At 43.3% G+C, this 19,244-nt stretch overlaps 1 protein-coding gene across 2 annotated transcripts in view; it reads left to right on the plus strand.

The window, feature by feature from the left end:
* PRRT4 (proline rich transmembrane protein 4) overlaps positions 1–18,896 on the plus strand; it is a 38,561-nt gene extending 19,665 nt beyond the window's left edge. For both annotated transcript variants that reach the window (XM_083183262.1, XM_083183261.1), the window contains one exon: positions 16,727–18,896. In XM_083183262.1, coding sequence (XP_083039388.1) covers positions 16,727–18,645 — 1,919 coding nt within the window. In that variant the 3' untranslated portion in view covers positions 18,646–18,896. The remainder of the gene's footprint in view (positions 1–16,726) is intronic.
* Positions 18,897–19,244: the final 348 nt, after the last annotated feature.

Here is a 19,244-nt window from a genome sequence, read left to right on the forward strand (position 1 = left end):
GAAAAGGAATTGAAGTTGGTTACATCAGAGCAAATGCACTTTTACTGCTAGAGATAAAACATAAACAAAGGAAGGTGGGGCTGAACCAGATTTGAACAGAATAGGAATATGGGTGTGTGCTAATTCTACCTTCAAGGTAAACCAGTTCAATTGTGGGATTCATTCTAGGACCTATTGTTGATCCACAGCACTGAAAAAATAATTGTACAGGAAGTAGTGCAGTTATCCATTTCTACTCTGTTCACCTAAATTACATCTACAAGCCCTGACCCTAAAGTTTTATTTTGTAATGTTTACCCTACCTATCTCAGGCTTGTGTGATCAAACTTTAATTTGACGGTGTAAACATATGATGGTCACATCTGCATCTATTAGGTCACCAGCTGAGTAGAGAGAGAGAGAGAGAGTGAATGGGAAAATGGCATGCAATTTTGGTTTCCCTCTCTGTGACCAAAATAATGACAGCCCTAACTATTCACAAATCACAAGCACCTTGGCATGTGAATGGCACTGGCATATGCAAACATTTCTTTGGTCAGATGATGATGATGATGTTAAATGTAAAACCTATCTATCTATCTATCTATCCTGGGGGTCCAGTAAGTCCAACTATGGTAAGACTTGATTTTTCTAACAGCTAGCCCCTTGCTTCCTAAGCAGATAGGGGACAGTGGAAGCACAAGCAAGACTGTGGTGCAGTGCAGACAGGTGTGCACTTTATAATACTTCATGCCAAGCACACTGTATTCCACATAGATCATAAACAGCCACTGGGTATTAAGGGTTTATTGTAAAAGCGTTCACGGGTTCATACATTTCCCATTTCATCCGATGCACAATGGCTTGCTAATATTCCTCACTTGATTACTTCTATAAAATCCTAGACTGAATGAAAAGTTGATAAACAATAAGGGTATTACCTACTGCCCCAGGGTTGTGTAATAATTGGAGACAGTTGTGGACCAGATGAAGTGTGTCCTGTTTGGGAAGTTTTGGCTATGATGATGGATGGTTTCTCTTAAAATGTGTATGTACTATAATTCTATCCCTAACATACTGAGCCAGGCAGAGAAGTGTGTTTAATTTCCCCTCTCTCTAGTGATCTTTGCAGAAAATCTCAGAAATAGCATCTCCTTTCCTGCTCAGCTGTGTACCATTCCCTGCTTCTCAGAACCTCTCCTTTACTGTTCAGTTCCCATTCTTCTCTCCTCCTCCTCCTCCTCCTCCTCCTTCCCTTGTGTGTGCAGAAGAGTTGTTTTTTTTAACATATTCCATGACTAGGGCCAAGAAATAGAACACATTAACAAATTGTACATTGTCCAGCGGTTAAGCAATAGAACCACATGCAGTATTATGTTATGTGTATGAAATATACATATTATCCTAGCTAAAGTAATCCAGTAGATGCCTTTGGCATAACAGTGTGGAATTTGCAGATGACTGGAATGGACATTTATTTATAAAGTTGGGAGTGAAATGAGATAACATCACTGAAGAGCTTTGAATGTTAGAAAGTGCATATACAGTGCAATATCGCAGGATAATTGAACTGACAACATAATGTCAAAATTGAGAGGACCATTATTGCATACCTTTCAATTGTTCCAATGTTGTCTGGAAAGTCCTGTTTGTGAGGCACTGCCCACCTCTCCCACCTGCAGGCCACAGTGGAGGGGGAAGTTTGGAGGACCCCTCTCACTAAATGCTCTTGTTAACAGGGTAGCGGTGAATCGATGCTGTGCACATGCATACGGCAGTTATTCACAAGAGCACCGGACAAGCCAACACATTTAAAAAAAAAAAGGTTGATGTGGGTCATAGGTATGGCATTTTTTTTGCAAGAGCATACACCCTAAATGTTTGGCACGCACAGATGTCCTTCGATTTGTGGAGGAAAAGTTGGCAGGTATTATTATGTGCATGGTTGGAAGGTGACCATAATATGGCCACATGGACTGCTCTGTTACCCGCCTATATAGTCAAAAGGACTGGCAATTCTGCTGCTTGACTCTTGTGTTGAGCAGCAGGATCGAGCTGTACTTTCACCAGATTTAGATGATCTATTGGGAACTCTATCAAGCCTTCAACAAAAAGTGGACAAATGACAGAAGCTGATTGGCTGCTTTGAACTTCTCCACTTTATCTCCCTCCATGGAGTCTATTCGTCATGTGTTAATATCTTTAAGAATAGTGTTGGGCCCTTTCATTAAGGTAATGCTAACAGCCAGATGTGGGCAGGGAATGTGATCATCAGGTTGAGGATATTTATTTGTTTATTACGTTATTTATATAGGGCGCTCACTTTCTTCAGGGCTTTACAGATAACATTTACATCAATCCCTGCCCCAGTGGAGCATACAATCTATATTCCCTACCACAGACCCCATATGCATGCACACACAATCATTCTCAATCATTCTCAGGTTAATTTCTTGCAGTATACTTTCAGGGTCGGTATAAGTATTCCCCAAAGAGTTCAACACAGCAGCCTAGTCTAGCTCTTCTCATTAATAATGCAAAGAACGATTTACAAACAGGAAGGTATCTGCAATTTACTGCATATTTAGGATGGCCACTATTGTATTTAATATTTATTACCAGTTATTTTATATAACGTATACATATTCCACAGCACTTCGCAGAGAAAATTTTAACATTCACATCCGTCCCAGCCCCAGTGGAGCTTACAATCTATATTCCCTACCACATGTACACACAAAGGCATAACTCTCGGAGGCAATGGAGTCCGCTGCCACCAGGCGCCTGTTCCCAAGGGGGCACCTCTCCTCCCCAGCAAGTTTGAATCCATTCATTTAAAGCTGTCATCGCTTTTGTGGCTGACTCCCCCTCCAAGCAGGACCATGTCACACTCTCATGGGCACTAATATTTATCTTGCCTCCGGGTAGTTGGGACAAACTTACGCCACAGCACACACACACACACACACACACACACACACATTCATGTTAGGGTTAATTTTTTTGGGAACCAATTAACCCATGAGTACTGTATATATTTGGATTATTGGAGGAAACTGTAGTAAACCCACTAAAGCACAGGAAGAATAGTATCATAAAAACCGAGTAGTTAAAGTTGAAAAAAAGATGTTAGTCCATAGAGTTCAACCTATTTGATTTGTAACTACTGACTTGATTAAGATATATATAATTCCCTTATTGGCCAAAAATGTATCCAGCTTTGAATTAAATTCATTTACAGTAGTTGCTGTAACCACCCCACCGGAGTTCCAGAATTTTACTGCTCTAATGTTGAAGAATCCTCTTCTTTATTTAGTACGGAATTTATTTTCCTCGAACCTCAGTAGATGCCCGCGTGTCCTAAGTATAGGCCTGTTCGTGAACAAATCATCTCCCAGTTCCATATGATTCCCAATTCTGTATCTGAACATTATAATCGTATCACCTCTCAACCTCCGCTTCTCCAGTGAAAACCTATTCAGCCTGGTTAGCCTATATTTGTATTCTAGTGATTCGAGACCTTTTATTATTTTAGTCGGCCTTCTCTGTGGGTGTGGTATAGGGGTCCAACAGTCGGGGTCCCGACAGTCATTATCCTGATGTCGGTAAACCCGACTGGCTGGACCCTGACAGCATGGTGAGCGCAACTAAGCCCCTTGTGGGCTCGCTGCGGGCATGGTGGCTCGCTCGCTACGCGAACCACCTATTCTATTCTCCCTATATGGGGTCATGGACCCCCACAAAGGGAAAATAGCCGACGGCCGTCGGGTACCTGGCTGTCAGTGTTTTGACAGTTGGGATCCCGATGTCGGGTGAATGCCTGTCGGGACCCCGTCCGGCACCCTTCTCTGTACCTGTTCCAATTAATTTAAGTCCTTTTTAAGGTGTGGTGCCCAGAACTGAACACAATATTCCAAGTGTGGTCTCGCCAACTCCACACAGTTTGGGCCATGGTGGGAATCGGACCTCAGTGTTGCTAACCACTACACCGTCTGAGCCCATAGAGCCCATTGTAGCATTGGCATACGTTCTGATCTATAGTAGGGGTGGGGAACCCTCTTTTCTTCCACGGGCCATTTGTAATGTGAAAATATCCTTCAGAATCAGCTTTATTGGCCAGGTATACTTGCGTATACTAGGAATTTGGTTTGGATTGCTGTGCAACAGCCAGGGTGGGAACAAGTAACAGTGACAGTACAGACATATATCACACGTACAGATATTCCCTAAGCGTATCCTGATGAGGGACATGGACATGGGGAACATATAATTACTGAGCTGTGCAGCACCCAGGCAGCCATTCAATGGCGCCACTTGGTGTTTGCAACAGCCAAATAGGTAGCAAGTAAAAAACAGTACAGATATGGAACACTACAGGGAAGACAAGGGGTACATGTTTTGGCTGGGTTGCACAGATCCTAGACAGCCATCAGTGGCAGCATCTTGACTTCGCTACTTCCAGGGCAGCAGTGAAAGGGCTCAAAAAGGCCATCTCTCATGGATCCAGAGGCTGGCCTGCTGCTGTGGGGCTGGAGGGTGTCAGGGGCCCTGGCTGTAGCTGCGGCTGGAGGGAGAGCCAGGAGGGGAGGTGAGGCTGGGGACGATGGTTGGGCCCTCTCTGCGCTGAGGTCCACTGCCCCATTACAGATGCCATTACCTCCTCCCTTCCTTGGGGGTCCTCCCAGGGGCGGGGGGCGCTAAGTTCGCCTGGGCAGCCTGGAGCTCCGGCAGTCCTCCTGCATTGCACTGGGGGGGGGCTCTCTGTCTGTCCCCTGCTGCCTCCTCCGCCACTCTTCTCCCTGGGCCGAGGATGGGGAGCTCCCTGGTTGGGAGAATGGAGCTTCATGTGTATGCGACTATCCTCGGCCCCCACTGGAAATATCTAAATTACCCACTAAAAAAATGTTACCCTGTTTCACCTGTCCCACGCTCCGGCTGCCTGCTCTGAATAAGACTCCTCTCATGAGAACTCCCGACCTCTTGCGAGAACTCCCCCCTTCCTTGAATCCCGGGCAAGCCGTCGAGCGAGTGGTTGGGCCAGTCAAACTGGCTACGGGGGCCTTTATGGCCCTCGCGCTGGAGATTCCCACCCCTGATCTATAGTGCAACTTGATTCCAGAAGTAAAAAGGCCTCTTCAATACAGAGTTTACACTGGTGTTCCGGGACTTCAGGGGTTACTCAAATTATAAATTGTGTTCTATGCATAGCTGTACAGTGTGTGTGTGTGTGTGTGTGTGTGTGTGTGTATGTATATATATAAGTCGAGATTGGGTCCGGCACTCAGATAAACAGCAACAACCGGGGTGCCCTCCCAAGGGGATGTATAACAAGTGAGTATCAAAAGACACAGAGGGGGCGGCACTCCAACGGAATTCAATGTAGAATGAAACACAGAGCCACAATGTTGTGATCTAACGTTTCGGCAACTTAATGCCTTTATCAAAGACACAGAAAAGCATAGAAAAGTAAGTAAGTGTTTCTGTATGCTTTTCTGTGTCTTTGATAAAGGCATTAAGTTGCCGAAACGTTAGATCACAACATTGTGGCTCTGTGTTTCATTCTACATTGAATTCCGTTGGAGTGCCGCCCCCTCTGTGTCTTTTGATACTCACTTGCTATATATATATATATATATATATATATATATATATATATATATATATATATATATATAGTACTTATGTATTATCTGGGCTCCCATGTTAAATACACCCCATTTTTTCATACCCCTACTATCCAACTACGCATGGAGTTGATTTTATATAGTGTGGCGAGCGCAGCGAGCCACCGTGCCCGAAGCGTGGCGAGCACAGCGAGCCCCGCGAGGGGACGCAATCTCATAAGAAAAACGGGAGCCCAGATATTACATAAGTACTATATATATATATATATATATATATATATATATATATATATATATATATATATATATATATATATATATATATATATATATATATATATATATACACACACACACTGGATGTTGGGTCTTCTAAACATATGGGCTGAATGCCTTCAAGCATAAGATCTGTATTGACCTGTTTGTTAGCAGAGGGTTTAAGTTGCCCATTGGATGACATGCTTAAGAATAGAGCTTTGTTCTCTAGGGTAAGTGTGAGATTTCAGTGTTGGGACCATGAGGAAGAGGACAAAAGGGTTAGTATAGTTTAGTGTGTTTTTAAATACTTCTTAAGCTGGGTACACACTAAATGATGTGTGTATGCAGGAACCCTACAGACAGCCATCATCGGCAAAGTGCATACACTGTTGCCGATCCCAGCAGGGACGGAATGACCGCGGTGGTAATGCTGCATACATCAGCATGGACTTCAGCAGCCATAGGAAAAAAGAATACAAGGATAGCAGCGCTTTTTACCACAATGAATAAAACAAATGCAATTGAAATTTATATTATTTATGTGAAAAACACATTAATATAAATATACATCACATACTAATAAAAATAGAGGTAAAAAATGTATAAAAGCTGATTGAATTGCTCACTCCTGGATATAAATAAAGTAAATATAAATAAAGTGCAGGATATTACTGCAGGTATGTGCACATTACCAAGAATATGGATGATGTGTCACAGTCCAAGGATGCTTAAGAAATAAGGAAGGTAACACAGGTCCTCTCTAGTCATACGGTCTCCTGATGTGGTGCCGCTGGAGGTATCTGTGCAGAGCTCTCAGCCAATTACTGGCTGCCCATTCATTTGTATGTGGGTTTTTTTGCGGCCACATCACGGCAGCCCCGCCAGGGGGCGCACGCACACGAGACGTTCGAGTGCCCCCATGGCAACGGAGCCTTCCTCCGGTCCCCGCCCTTGCCTAACCCTGCCTGTCTTTATGAAGCGGAGAAGGGCAGGGACACGCAGCGTCCCCGCCGAGAGACTGGGACATGCGTGCGTCTCACACGTCCCAGTTCGGTGAAGCCCCTGCCGCCGGCGCTCGCCAGCGGGGAGGGTCTGGCGAGCCCCGGCCAAGGATGGCAGGGGCTCCATCTGTATGTTTATTTGGAGATTTTATTTTTTAAGTATTTGTATAGCTAACTGTGCAGTGGATATATCTTTTGAAATAATTACATGTGTTTAATATCAAGTAAAATGAAGCTAGGTTATAAGTGGGGGGAGGATTAGTTCATCGCAAGGCTCACATTTTGTGTCTGGTTGATCGCTCAGCTCTATGTTATAGAGATGAATATTTACTGTCACTTGTCATGGGAGGCTGTTAGCCGACTGGGTGGTCTGGAAATAAACCAGGCTGTCTGATTAAATCAAGGTTATTTTATTATTTTCTGTATCCAGCCAACTGTGCAGAGTAGCAGGATATGCATGCTGGCTTAAGCTTACGTATATGTATTTCCCATAACCCATAGAAGCATCATTACGCATCAAACACACATTGAGCTCACAAGTTTTGATGGAGAACAACCTTTCAATCTTTTAGAAAACTATAACTATAAAACACTATTGAGAGGTTTATTTGATATATCCAGTATTTTACCCATCATTTTTGTTCCCTGTAGTTTTTATTGTTCTTTGTTTATGGGTCCTATGAATGATTGAACATCTTAATAAAGAAGTATATCATTCTGCAAAGGGAAACAGCAGGTCAGGAAAGGAAAAGATAGGAGATTATACCTCCTGACCTGTATTTGTTTAAACCGCTGAACTATAAATGTGGGTAATAAATACATTATGAATACATCTACATAAAGGCATATCTCAACTGTCCTGATAACAGCGGGACAGTCCTGCTATTTACACACCATCCTGCTGTCCCTACCATGGGCTGCAGTGTCCCACCAGGGTGAGGAAAATGTTAGGAGAGTCAGTAATCACTGAGTCGATGCTGCCTTATTCATGGCATCTAAAGCTGCCCATACATTATAATGATTTTTAGGGGCGAATGCACGATTTGCATTGTGTGTGTGATTTAGTGCACATCGTAATCGTACCAAAGCACCAATCTGATTCTTTGGCCCACAGGTTGTGAGGTGGATCTTATGTGCTGCACGTAAAGGCCCCCATACAGTTGGCCAACTTGTCCTAAGGACAAGTCAGCCCCGACCTCCCCTGAGCTCCCTCGGCAGCTCCCCGGGAGATCTTGATAAGATTTGGCACTTTATGTGCCCGGGGAGCAGTTGGGGGGGGGGGAGGGAGAGAGGCTGCGCGTGGGGACTGGAGAGCAGTCAGCAGCAGCGAGCGGCGGGTGCATAGAAAAAAAAACCTATTCAAAAGCTCTCAGCCAATCAGCGGTTGCCTAGTCTTTTGAATAGGGTTTTTTTCTATTCTCCCGCTCGCCGCGGTGTAGCGGCGAGCTGCGGGAGAGAATCCTATTAAAAAGGCTGGGCAGCAGGGACGCTGCGGGGCGGCTGTTGGGGGGCACTGCTAGTACGGCAGAGGCAGTGTGCAGGGGACGGTGCGGGGGAAAGTGACAAAGAAGCGGCAGTAATGGAGAGCCGGCCAGGGGGACTCGGGAGCTGTCAGTGGATTGCTGGAAAAAATATAAAAAGCCCATACAATGAATGGGCAACCTGTGATTGTCTGCGCGCTCTCTCAGCCACTTGCTGACTGACTGAGAGAGCGCTCAGCCAATCACAGGCTGCCCATTCATTGTAGGCTTTTTTTTTTTTTCAACACTGACGGCTCCCACTTCCCGGCTCTCCGTTACTGCCGCTTCTGTGTCACTGTCCCCCACAGCGTCCGCTGCCTCTGCCCTACTAGCAGCGTCCCCTGCCATCCACCCCGCAGCGTCCCCGCCACCCTGCTCCATCTTATGTGCAGCCAGTCCGACCTCCCGACTCCGATCCGATGCGCACGGGACCGTGCATCGGGTCGGACCGGGTGTCTGGACATGCGATTTGGCCCGATTTCACTGCTTGATCCATCTGAATCTGGTGAAATCGGGACCAAATCGCATATGGGGGCCTTAAGATCTGAAGAGGCTACTAACGACCAGTACGCTGGGAGTTGCAGACCTTAAGGTGCCCACACACTAGAAGGATCTGCAATTATAAGATGTGCGCATAAATTATCCTTCAAATCTTTTGCTTGTCCTGGACAAAAGATTTCAGGCAAGCGCACATCTTTAACAAAGATTGTTCTTAAGATCCCGTGTGCGTTCCTATGGATCTTTTGTTAAATCTTCTGATCTTTCATGCAGCACGTTAAATCAGAAGATTTAGCAAAAGATCCACGGGAGCACTCATCGGACCGAAATCGGCCGATTTTCAACCGATTTTCTGTAAAATCTGATGATATATCTGTCGATTTATCGGTAATCGGCCAATCGGCCAAAAAATCGTTCTAGTGTGTGGGCACCTTTACAATAGATCTTATGTGAAATTACACAAAAGATCTATCCTGTGTCTGGGAAGCTGCCGGGGAATTCAAAGGAAATTGCGTCTGAAATCTTAAGGCCCCCATACACTATGTGATTTTGGGACGATTTCATCCGATTTCGGCACTTTGGGGCGATAACCGGGTGAAATCGTCCCAAAATCGCAGATGTGTGACATCTGATCCGAGCGGGCAGCGGGTCCTGACGCTTTAAATAGCTGGCGGCGCCGACGAGTGCTGACCTGGCCGGGCGGTGTGATCAGCAGCACTGCGGGACAGGCAGTGCAGTGGTGGACTGGCGGGTATTAGATTTTTAAAATACCTATCAAATGACTGGCCGTTCTCTCATTGACTGAGCTTTAAGCCAATCAGAGATTGTCCAGTCATTTGACAGGTATTTTAAAAAGCTAATACCCGGCTGCCACTGCACTGCCCGTCCCCGCTGCTGATGTCTGTGAACACACACCGCCCGCCAGGTCAGCATTCGCCGCCGCCAGCTAGTTAAAGCGCCAGGGCCCGCTGCCCGCTCCGGTGTCCCCCTGATGAGGATCACCCCCTGCTCCTCACCTCCCGCTGCAGCTCCCCGTTACATGTGATAAATCGCAAGTGATTAGATGAGAGATCAAAGGTCTTCCGATGGTGATTCGTTCAAATTAAAAGGAGAAGACAAAGTCTGTGATATGGAAAGGCAAAGCCCCCTTACCCTCTGTAACAAAGATATGCCATGGAAGCCATTTCTTAATAGGAGAAGAAAGTGTCGTGGAGTAAGGGACATCTTTGGTCTCCATTTCAAAATTAAATTGGGTTTTAGAAACAACTTTGTCAAATGGGGGTATGAAAGGGGATTTCCAGTGCTGGGCAATAGTGGCTCTGGCAGATAACAGGATGTCGCCTAAAACAGATTTGGCAGACTGGGATATTAAACTAGGGTTCCAGTGTAATAGAGCCACAGTGGGGTCCGGGGACAATGTAAGACCGAGAACATCAGAAATAAGGGTAAACACTTTAATCCCAGAAAATATGAAAAATAGTACCTTCATAGTTGCAGAGGTGCCAGCAAAGTTTAGAGGTAGCAGGCCATATCTTAGTTTCCCATTGTTTGAGAGTGAAAGTGCAGTGAAGATCATTCTCCCAATTTAGTTGAGCAGGGGACTTAACTAGTGAATCTAGGGGTGAACATAAGCCATACCAAAATGATTTGGCACCACTTGAAGAAGCTTTATTCAATCTATTCAAAATACAGTCAGGAGGGACGTGGAAATAATTGTGAGCACTACCCACCTTTTCTAACCAATGTTGAGGTTGAGAATAATAAAACTAAGCTGAGGGACCTAAGGTATATTTTACAAAAAGTTTGGAATTTGATACTGGGTGTCCGTTTTAACTCTCCTACGTCCTACATGATATATATCTAGTGTCCGAGTGTAACCGAAACACTGCCATCTTCTGGCAGTGAGCAAAACTACATCTTTCTCTTTCATACATACAGAAACAATCACAAGATAGCAGACTAGCTTTCGAAGCTTTTGCTTCGTGCTGGCTTACTAATATATATATATATATTTTTATTAGTAAGCCTGCTTTGAAAGCTAGACTGCTACCTTCTGTGTTTATGTGTGTTTGAGAAAGAGCTGTCGTTTCACTCTCTGCCAGCAGATGGCAGTGTTTCAGGACAGGACACTCACAGACACTGCCACGCATCTAATTTTTCGTTTACATGCTCTGTATCTGACTTGCCCTCTGCTGCCATCTTCACTGGCTAACTATTCACATCTAGTTCAAACTCCTAACCCTCAAAGATCTTTATATCTCTGTATCATACTACATCTCTGACCTAAACTCTTCCTGCTCACACCCACCCCCTTTACTCTTCCTTTGCCGACTCTAGTTCCCCCTGGTCACCTCATCTTACGCCCGACTCCAGATTTCTCCCAATCTTCCCTCCTCGTATATGGAACTCATAACAGGCTTTCTGTTAGTCCCTCCATCTTCAAACTTCACACCTCACATTTTACCAAGACTACCATCCCTTCTAAATCTTCACTTTTATCTTCATAAATATATCTTCTACCCATTTCACCCATCACCTTAGTATGGAAGCTAAGCTCTCAGTGCCTGGGTTGTCAATCCTCTTTTCCATTCCACCCCAACAATGTTTTGCAGTAATTACATGTACATCGTGTATATGAAACACCATAATCACAATACTAAACTTGATTCTTAAGGCCCATACACACTTGAAGATTTTCATTTCAAATGACTTTGCCAAAAAATAATGTTAAAGATATTAATAACAATATTGTTAGCAATATATACATTAATATCGTCTAGTGTGTACACTTAATATAAATATTAAACTTCACCCTACCTCCATGTCATCTGTGCTGTAGACTATATAGTCAACGATACATGTTAGCTGCTGAGGTGAGTGAGGTCACTGAGCAATGTTGCTAACTATAACGTTCAGAATGCGTACACTAGATTGTTCCCCTGGGAGTAAGTTATCATTAATGATATCGGCGTTGCCCAAAATAGTCTAGTGTGTATGAGGCAGACTAACATCCTATTAGTTATTATCACAAGTGCACAGATGGAGCGCCTGTCAGCCAGCCTGCAGGATCGCCAGATGTCCTGAGCTGGTGCACAGGAGCTCCATCTGACAGGGAGGCGCAATTGTCTTACACACTCGCCCGTCCCCATCAGCAAGGTGCCGGGGAGCGGCTTCCCTGCCCATCTCCGCTTCAGAGTGGGGGCTGTGGGGGAGATGCATTGAACAGGCGGCGGATGGCTCCAACGTAACCAGGTGCATGCAGGTTTAGGAGGGTTGCGGGAACCTCCGTCAGAAAGGGGAGCGCCAGCATCTCGTGCGCGCATGTTCCCTTCTGGTGGAGGCTGGCGATTCGATCACCAGCCCCACCCTGAATGAGAGGGGCTCCATCTGTAGTACAAACTTTAATTCCATAGTAATAAAATGTAGGTTATCTGTGATTCTACAGCAATTAGGCAAAATTGAATCTAACCGCACATTCCTTCTATACACAATCGTTAAATGACACCCTGGGAAAATATTACATTTTAACTACTATTAGAGTACGATAAAAATGTGTACAGGAAAGGAGCTATCTATCTGATAATAAGGAGCAGATACTATCCATAACATACAAGATCTCTATTGAGCCCGGAAATGTGAGTTAACAAGATTTTCTCAGAATTGAATTATTGCACTTCTTTTTATGTTGAAGTGCTGTGCGTAGTCCTGGAGATGAGTAACAGCAATGCAATCTGTTACATGTTAGTGTCTTCATTTAGCAGAAAATGGTGTGCTGGGCACAGTGTAAAAATAATCTCCAGTTTACACTGTAATGACACACCACCCATCTGGTACCAGTCCCTTCATCACAGATGCTACCACACAGAAATAAGAATTCAGCTGAGCACGTTAAAACTGAAGGCTTATACACACTAGGCAATTTTAAGTTCACTTTTCCAGTTTTGAGCTCATAATCGCCTAGTGTGTATGGGCTCCCGCAACATTGCTGGCCACTGCCATCCATCAACTGTCCAGCACCACTCTAGTGCACAGTTCAGTAGTCTGAGCAATAGAGGGCTCAGACTCTACTGAGCAGGCGCACAACTCCCCGTCACAGCCATTTTTTCATCTATTTTGGTGGTGCTGCTGCCTTCACCAGGGGTAAGTATTAAAAATGGGTGCAAATAATGTGCGCGATGTGGCCCACCTGGGACTCACATTGCACCCATTATAAATACACCACTGATCAGCTATTATTAAAGGTTGGGTGAACCACTTTCCATAGTCTCATATTATAAAAATTAAAAAAATAAACCAATAAAGGTTAAGTTTTAAATAAAACAAAAATCAACCTCTTTGGTGTGCATCCACCGAGCAAACCTCTTTCTTTCTTCATATTCCTAAATACACCACTGATCAGCTAGTATTAAAGGTTGGGTGAACCACTTTCCATAGTCTCATAGTATGGAAAGTGGTTCACCCCCTGTGAAATTCACTCAGATTTTCATAACCTCATTCAAAAATGGCCAGTGTGTGCACACCTTGAGAAACATTTAATTTGCTATTTATGTTAAATTGCTTCTCTATTTGATAAATAAATTGCTAAATGGATTAGTGCTGCCTACTTGGGAAAGAAACATTTTTATTTTATTTTTGCTGTGTCAACTTAAACTGAAATGACAAGTAAAGGACTTTTAGTAGAGGTTTTAAACATGGGAAATCCAGACCACTCAGCAGTATTGAACACAAACACAGCAGTTCAAAATAAAATGTGTCCGAGAAGGATTGTCAGAGAGAACCTCTGGGATTTTATTAATATTTGTTAGAACATATTCTGATTTAGGAGGTATTCCCTGCAGTCTTCATTAGTCAGAATGTTTGCTTCAGAAAACGTGTCTATATCCAGTGCAAAATAACTCACTCTTTCATTTATTGAGAGTTTCAGAAGTGATAAGAGATAATGGATATAAAGTAATTGATGTTTATGAAGCTGGGAGGTAAAATAAAACTTTATAAGGCAGTATGTATATATAATGTGTGTGTATATATATATATATATATATATATATATATATTGCAATAATGCACCTTTTACAGTTTTAATTTGACACACAAGTCTGACGGCTTTGCATTGTCCACCACAGGGCAATTTGTCTCCCGGTATTCATTTAAAGTGGGCCCGTCTCATTTGGCATGCACAATATTTATCCTCTCATTCAGACCATACAAATGAACAGGATAAGCAGTCATTTATAAACTTCATAACAATGTTATTAATTTATATCAGACTTAAAAGAAATCATTGTGTGGATTTTTAAGATGTGCTCATCCAAGAGAGCCGTACCAGGTCATCAACGGTGTTTTGATTTTTACATACCTAAAATAGAGTTGCCTTAATTAGAATATACAGGTTAAGGCCCTTATTCTAATCTATGCGGTACGGCCCGCGTGCGGCCGTACCGCCGATGTTTTGACACTGCACATGCGCAGAGGTCAATCTGCGCATGTGCAGCCCCCTTCGCTGCAGACGGATTTCGTCCGCCGCAAAGGGGGCGTATAGGGGCGTGAGGGGCTTCATGCCCTCATTTCCCTATGTGTACGCCCCGCGTTTCATGGGCGTTCCCATGCAAACGCGGGGCGTATGCATGGTAATGAGGGCATGACGCAACTCATGGGGGCGGAAAGCTGACGTCGCCGGATGTCAGCTCTCAGCCCCCATACAAGCTACCACACGGACGATTGTCCGTGTGGTCTCAGCTTGCGGGAGCTGCTGGGGCGTGCGGACCTGCCTTCGATGGTCGACGACCATCGAATGCAGGGGGCAGCTCCCACCATGGTGGAGGCGTACGCCTCCACCATTTTTATGCGGATCGCCAGCCATCCGTGTACGGACGGCCGTGGCGATCCGTCTCGTGGGCGGTGCTTGGTTTGTGCGGCCGGGGCACCGTGTGCGGCTCCGGCCGCACCAACCAGAATAAGGGCCTAAGTATCCCGTATCCAAAATGCTCGGGACCAGGAGAATTTTGGATAACGGATTATTCCGTATTTCGGAATATTTTAATATTTCAATGATGTATTTTGAAGTATCTTGCATGTATGCTGTATAAACACATAAAATACACACAAATATATTTTATTACCACATAAAATACACACAAATATATTTTATTTGTTCAAAAAACAAGGTTTCAAAACATGAAACAAAATTTGTGTACTCTCAGATATTGAATTTGAAAGCCAAGCAATCATTTTCTTGCACATATATAGTGGCAGTTACATATCATGTCACCAGTAGTGCTGTTACAGATGTCCCCAGTGAGTTTTTAGCAAAAAAATTTTTTTTTTTTTCACTTTCTGGAATGTATGGTTTTCGGAATAATTCGGATAACGGATACTCGGATATGGGATACTCAACCTGTATTGAAAATTGAGTCCAGTAATGTGTGTGGAATGGCACACTTTTCAACTTCAGTCCATAACTTGGTGTTATTCTCTTTATTAAGTCTTTTAAGACAAAACATGCTGTTTTTACCCGACGCGTTTCGCCCAACAAGGGGCTTCTTCAGGGGTATCAGCTTTATAGAAAAACGTTGTAGTAAAACTACAAACAAGGTGAAAAGTGTGCGATTCTTTCCTCTAAGCCGAAAGAGAAGGGCACACAGCCTATGCTACTGTCTCAAACTGTTTGTTTGTCACAATCTTGCACATATGTCATTAGGAGTGTGTCCTGATGAAAAGACCCTAAGTGGTCTAGAAATGTTGTCACGAAAAACTTTATCATGCTGTAAAAGGAATTTTCACAATACAGAATTATTGTTGAAAAATCCGTTGGAGTGCCTCCTATTAATCTCATAATCTGCCATATGGTGATCTTGTGGGAGTCATGGATATATAACTTTATTTGGAAGGCACCACATTGCTAAACAACGTACAACACAGTATGTAAATGTGTATATGTATGTATTTGTATACGTCAACAGAACGCAGGAGATCCGAGTGTAACCGGCTCCAATGATTACAAGACTGATTGGTTGCCCATAGAAAAATCCCATCTTCAGTAGAACTCCCATCTTAGTAAATAAACATCTATGTCTTTACCGATCACACATAGAGAAGGTATTGTGGTTTGAACTAGCTGTATATCATTTATTAGAAAGCCCCAAGTACATACTCTCCAGGTAGTGCTCAATAATGCAAATTACAAGAAGAGGAAGGGCACCTTCCTATTATCCCTCAGCTTCTTGCCAAAAGGCTTTATGGGGCATAATTCCGCATACAAGTAAGCAGTCCCTTTACCCTAGGTAAAATGTTAATACAAAACCATATCTGGGCAGTTATATTTTAATGAATGTGGTAAATTTCAATGACAAAGGTGAGTGTGACTTAAGGTTTGCGCTAGAGTGGCTGTAGGGGTTTTTTGGAAATCGATAGGACTAACACCAGTAGTCCTCAAAGGTAAACAGAAAAGTAGTTATGAGTTCCAACAACAGTCCACAGCGCTGAGGTTAGATACAAAAAGAATGTGAAAAAAGGAGAAAAGTTGTGCAATATATACAATTCAATGTGCACTAAAGTCAAAAAAAGTACTTTCCTTCTACGTATTCCAACAAGAAAAAGGCGAGTCCAATTGATTCTTTTCAAATGGAGAAAAGGTTTCTCAGGATGTGCAATCCATTTTTTCCAGTAAATATTCCAGATTTAACATGAGAAATATTGTTAAGACTGTTGTTGGAACTCATAACTACTTTTCTGTTCACCAATGTGGCAAATTTGTTGGCCAGGTGAATGTATGGCAATTTTAAGTTTGGTTTCTTTTCATAACCATTGTATGCATATAACTTATCGGTTTACTTTTTCATTTTTTTAGATCCTGCTTTTATTTTACATGGCTCAACATCACCAACTAATTCCTCTTCGTGGGGCTGCCACCACTCTACTTCTGAGAAATGTGACTTCAGCATGACACAGAGACCAACTGCTCTTGAAGAAGATCCGACTCTCAGTGGATATGTGCCTCTTCTTTCTTCTCCTCGAATATTTATTACACTGCATGCTGATTGGAATACATCTGTGGCTGACTGGGGCATAGCCTGGGAGGCCCTGGTATATGGCTCTGTGGGCCTCTATGGAACAGTGGCTCTGCTGGCTCTACTGTCTGTTGTTTGTCTTGTGTTCAGATGCCCATCAGGTGGCTTTTATTTCTCAATATTACATCTGCTATTGATATCTTTAGGCAGCAGCCGAGCTTTTACCCTTTTTTATGATGCATATGGTCACAAAGAACGTCTACCAGTTTTTACCGCTTTGTTATTGCATGATCTGGCCTTCCCTTGTATGACCTCAAGCTTCAGTATTGCCTTCCTATTGCTGTGTTCAAGATGCCGCCTTCAGCATTCAACACCAAGCTTTCCACGGATCTGCATCTTTGCATCAGCAGCTTTTCTTCACTTTATCACCACAGGAGGAGCAGTTGTAGTTGTTGACCTTTTACATCAGTTCCCTTTTCTTCTTATGGTGTCGCGGGGAGTCTATGTGGTATTAACTGTACTTCTTTCTTTCTGCTTCTTCATTTTTTGTTGCATAGCAAGGACACAAAACACTCAAATCTATGACCTCAAGAGCTCTGCTCCTCCTGCAGAATATACCAATGGCTGCCCTTTCACCAGCTTAAAAGATTGGAGTCGAGCAACTTATATTGTACTGTTGTCTGCCTGTTTTGGTCTTTTAAATGCTGGGCTTCAAAGTTATGCAGTGCTTTATGCCATGGGCTATGGTGGGTCCATTGTTTTTGGGCCTTGGCCCTGGTGGGCATTCCAGTTAAGTTCTAGTCTTTGTGAAGTGGGCATCTGTCTGCCCCTTGCACTCATAGGCGCCTACCCAATTTTTTGTGCCAATGAGATGGGGAGGACCAACTGCTGGACACAGTTATTCCAACTCTCCCCTGGCCATGTGACAATGAAGGCACCTATTTTACAGGCCAACTCCCAGTGGGCTTCCTCCCATCATGAGAAGTTGCTGATTTGTGACACCATTGCTAGGAGTGACTCAGAGTTCTTTCCATTATACACCCTAGTAGAAAAACGCTTAAGTCATGAGGAAGATCTGAGCTTAATTTACCACAGCAGCAAAAGCCTTGAGGTTCAAGGTTTAAGCCTTCACCCGGTTTCTAAAACGCCATCATTTATCAGTGTACAAATTGACAGTGACTCCACTGTTGACTTTCGGCCTCCATCTCCAATCAACCTGCGCCGAAGCATTGATGAGGCACTCTTCAGCGAATCTTTGATACCCAAAAGTCTTTTTCATGGAACTACCTTGTCCAGTAGCCTATCCCTCACCATCAAAAGTGCCACACCACTGGAAGACTGTGTCTTTATAGAAAAGGCTGCAGACAGGGGGCTTTACCGAACTTCTTCTTGTGTGGAGATTGAAACAGATCTGCCAACAATTCAACCCATACCAAGTACAAGCAGGCAAGACACCCCAGCCTCCTCTTCTCTGGGGATATGGAAGGGAGAACAGAGCACAGCTAGTTCTCTGTGTAAAATGTCACTGGATGGATCATCCTTGGTGCTTTGCTCCAGTCCAGAACATACCATGTCCTGCCCTGAAGGAAAGCAGGAGCCTGGATGGAAATCAAAGGCTGGATATCACACACTGACTCCACCCTCTCAGGAGTCATTGGATGTTACTGCACAACCAGGAAATAGTTTGAGAGAAGACTTGATAGATGTTTTTGGACCAATAGATGCCCTGAGTGTTTGCAGTGACACCATTGACTTGTAAATTAAATTAAGAAATGTATTATAGGAGAGGGGGAATTACAAAAACACAACTAGATTAATGACCATGTTGCTGCTTGCTGGAAACTGTCGAAAAGAAATCTCACATATGATGCACATATATATTGGGCAGATGTGGTTATTCTTCATTTTAAGTATGGGAGTTTTATTGATCCCAGTCAATGAATAAAAACATGTATCTAGATTGCACCCTACATATTTTATATATTTAATCATTAAAACCTTACTTCTTTACTTCTTTTTTTTTTTCAAGATTATACAACATTTATAATGTTTCATCATTTCTTACTCCCCAGAGTGATGACTTAAAAATATTTGTTTATTTTTTTCTATAAAAGTGTATTACATGTAAAAAGGAAAAATCAAAAGATCTTTCCATATCTATCAAACCAAGAATTATAGACAACAACATGTTCAAAAGATTTTCCTTTTCACCTTGTAAACATTTTCTTAAAACATCAAAGGTATAGCAGTCACATAATAATGTAATTTGTCAAGGTGGATTCCAATGGCTGGAGGGAATGGTTGGCTAGATTTACAGCAGTTAGCAGTAATAGAGTAGGATAATAATCTTGGGCCATA

The sequence above is a fragment of the Crinia signifera genome, chromosome 4 (genome assembly GCF_055691185.1).
Source record: "Crinia signifera chromosome 4, ASM5569118v1, whole genome shotgun sequence".
In the NCBI taxonomy this organism is placed as follows: domain Eukaryota; kingdom Metazoa; phylum Chordata; class Amphibia; order Anura; family Myobatrachidae; genus Crinia; species Crinia signifera.